The sequence below is a fragment of the Acyrthosiphon pisum genome, chromosome A2, assembly GCF_005508785.2.
Source record: "Acyrthosiphon pisum isolate AL4f chromosome A2, pea_aphid_22Mar2018_4r6ur, whole genome shotgun sequence".
Lineage (NCBI taxonomy): Eukaryota > Metazoa > Arthropoda > Insecta > Hemiptera > Aphididae > Acyrthosiphon > Acyrthosiphon pisum.
Window position 1 is genome coordinate 8,593,683 of NC_042495.1, and position 3,195 is coordinate 8,596,877.

Below are 3,195 nucleotides of genomic sequence, written 5' to 3' on the forward strand. Positions count from 1 at the left end.
ATTACATTAATTTTGAAAGACTGTTAAAATGTTGGTTATCAGGCTTTACTAAAATTTATAATTTTTTAACAGATTTTTTTTTTTATTTATTCATTGAAATAATTTATGGCTATCCAATAAAATAAATAAGATCAATTGTTATAAATTATCAAAAATTACTTAAAATACCTAACTAATTTTATTATTTCCAGGGTGGTTTAGTTGATAATTATTTATTTTATAAACCTTCTAAAATACTATTGCAAATCATGCTGTATATATTTTGGTACACTACAACATCAGATTAATTTTTTTTTAATAATATTAAAATGAATCACAAATTGTTTATAATTATAAAACCTGGTAAACTATTTGCTATTTTGTATAATATGTTCATTTTTGTTCTTAATTTATATCTCATCTGCGCAGATGATGTACATTTTTTATTTAATTTTTTATGTTGAACAACTACACGTTTTTTATTTGGTTTTATCATTTTAAACATTTTTATATGTAGTACAATGTACATGAATGTTTGTTTAGCTTAAACTTTTGCATCACTAGTAATGTGGTTTTATTCTCAGCTTATTTATTGTGCACAAAATAAGTTTGATCTAATAATCATATAATAATGTTACAAAATAGTATCAGTCAGCGGTGTAGATACGATTTTTTTCTGGGGGGGGGGGGTTAAATATATTTATGATATACAGTAGACGCCGTTTATAAGACTCACGGATATAAGGTTCAGTCGCTTATTAGACTCAAAATCGTTTGGCACGGTCCGGACGTATCCAAATACATAAAAAAAAAATCGGTTATAAGACTCAAATTTCGTAAGATAAATAGTAGAAAATAAACTTTTTTGGTTATATTTTAGAAATAAATTGGTATTGAAAAATTAAATAATATTCGTGTTGATTATTTCTAGTTTCTGTTGGTACCTTTTAACGTATAATTTTTATCGCAGATAAAAGTTCACATTTATCGCAACGATTATCGTTATTCGAGCTGTCCATCACCGTGGTACTAATTTCAATGTACAATACGAATACGAACAGTATATTTTCGGAATATTGGAACAAAGTAAAAAACAAACCAAAGTTACAAATTTTTTTCAAAATAAATAATAAATAATAATATTTTTTTATTAATGTTTAATTTTTATATTTTTATATGTAATTATAATTTTAGTTTTTTTCTTATCAGGATTATTGAATTTATTCAATAATAAGTAGGTACCTATGTAATATTATGTAATATGTGTTAAAGTATTAAAATTGAAACAAAATATGAAGTAAAATAAAATTTTTAAATACGTAATTAATTTTTTTTTCCCACTTCGCCTATAAGATTCATTCGGTTATGAGACTCACTTTGTGCATGTTCCAAAGTGAGTCTTATAAGCGGCGTCTACTGTGTTAATTATATCATATAATTAATTAATTATATGATATAATTTTGTCGATTTGTCGTGCTATATAATTTATTATTCGTACCGTCGGCAGTTTGCCGAAAGTCTCTTATCACAACAATTTTCCCAAAACAAAATACCAATATAAAAAAGATTTTTGTTTGGTGGGAGGGTGGAAACCCCTTATACACCCCCCCCCCTCCACCGTAACTACGCCACTGGTATCAGTTACTGGCATAATATTAAAATACATAAATATCAGTTACCTAAAAGTAACTTAATTTAGTACCTAAATACCCAAGTACCTAAGTACTGAATTTGGTTATTTTTTATTTTAGGATATTTCATCAGATGACCATACATTTCCATCGCCGCTCATGTCAAATCAGCCAAGCAGAAAACATAAAAGGTCTATATTAAGTCTATCGTCAGCGCCCAGGTAGCATCCAATGGCCTATCAATACCTGGTAGACACTTTGAAACTCAAAAAATGTTGTTTCAATTTTAACTGTCAGTATCAATAGCTATATTATATTATTATGATAATTATGTTTTAAAACTTAATTTAAAATTTTTTTAAATGAATTATTTTATTATTACCTCTTGTTAGTATTTAAGATATGTATAATTATGTTATTTTTAACTTTTCCTAAATCATTCTTGTTCAAAAATGTTCTTATCCTGTACTTCATTGTTAACAATCGTTTATTTCATAAATTCCGTTTCTACAAAATTAAATGTTTAACATTCATGTTTACTTGATTTTATACTGAACTAGTACCTATCGATAGGTTGCTAAACTAGAAACGTTACAAATTAAACATAACACTAAAAATGGTGCTCAAATATATGATAATAAACTACCTTAAGCTCAAACAATAATTTTATATGTATACTATGTGTGTGTTAGCCGTTAGCAATTATATATTTTTATATATCTACGTACAGTAAAACCACTAAATACAGGACACTGTTACCGAAATTTTGTCCGCAGTCCGCTATTCAGAGGATTCCGATTGTAGACATTTTGTAATGTGTTCCCTAAAAAAGTCCGCTATTTAGAGGTGTCTGTTAATGGAGGTTTTTTTTTATTTATTTTGTAAGTGTACCTAAATATGACGATTCTGCGTTTTGTGATTTATTAGAAAAATGTATGAAATTAAAATTACATATCACAACTTATATAAATAACCGCATTTATTATTGAAACAAAAAAAATTCGGATTCGTATAATTATTGTATGATAACGTGATAAAACTTCTGAAAATCGATTAAAATTCATTAATATTATGTCTATTTGAGATCTATCAGGCCACTTTGTTATAATTGTGTTCCTTAATTCCTTTAAATTTTGTTTGAATATTTAAAATTTACGAAATGTTAAATGTTGATTATTCGAAATTTTAATCAAATATCTTAAAATGTAGCCTGATGCCCGGATCGATCTCAAGTAGACATATTAAAGAATTAAAATTAAATTCTACGGGTCTTTTTGATTTTGTAAATTTAAGCTTAAAAAATAATGTAGGAAATGTTTGGGGGCTTAGCCCCCTAAAGCCCCCCCCTGTTTGCGCCTATGGGTAACAGTGTCCTGTATTTATGTACCGTACATCCCATTTGCGCCAATTTTACCTGCGTAAACATTTTAAATTAATGACTTGGTTATTATTCTTATATTTTAAAGACGTCGTGTCTGTAACGTATAGTAAAGCTATTTTTAAAAGTATAGATTTTAAAGCTTAGTTTATTATATTATTATAGCGTGGAAAGATAAACAAACAAGTTTTATGTTAGTTTTATTA

At 26.8% G+C, this 3,195-nt stretch overlaps 1 protein-coding gene across 1 annotated transcript in view; it reads right to left on the reverse strand.

Moving 5' to 3' along the window:
• Nucleotides 1-2,990: 2,990 nt before the first annotated feature.
• Nucleotides 2,991-3,195, reverse strand: part of LOC100574745 (protein ECT2) — a 2,545-nt gene continuing 2,340 nt past the window's right edge. Inside the window, exon 9 of the mRNA XM_029489015.1 lies at nucleotides 2,991-3,025. Coding sequence (XP_029344875.1) covers nucleotides 2,991-3,025 — 35 coding nt within the window. The remainder of the gene's footprint in view (nucleotides 3,026-3,195) is intronic.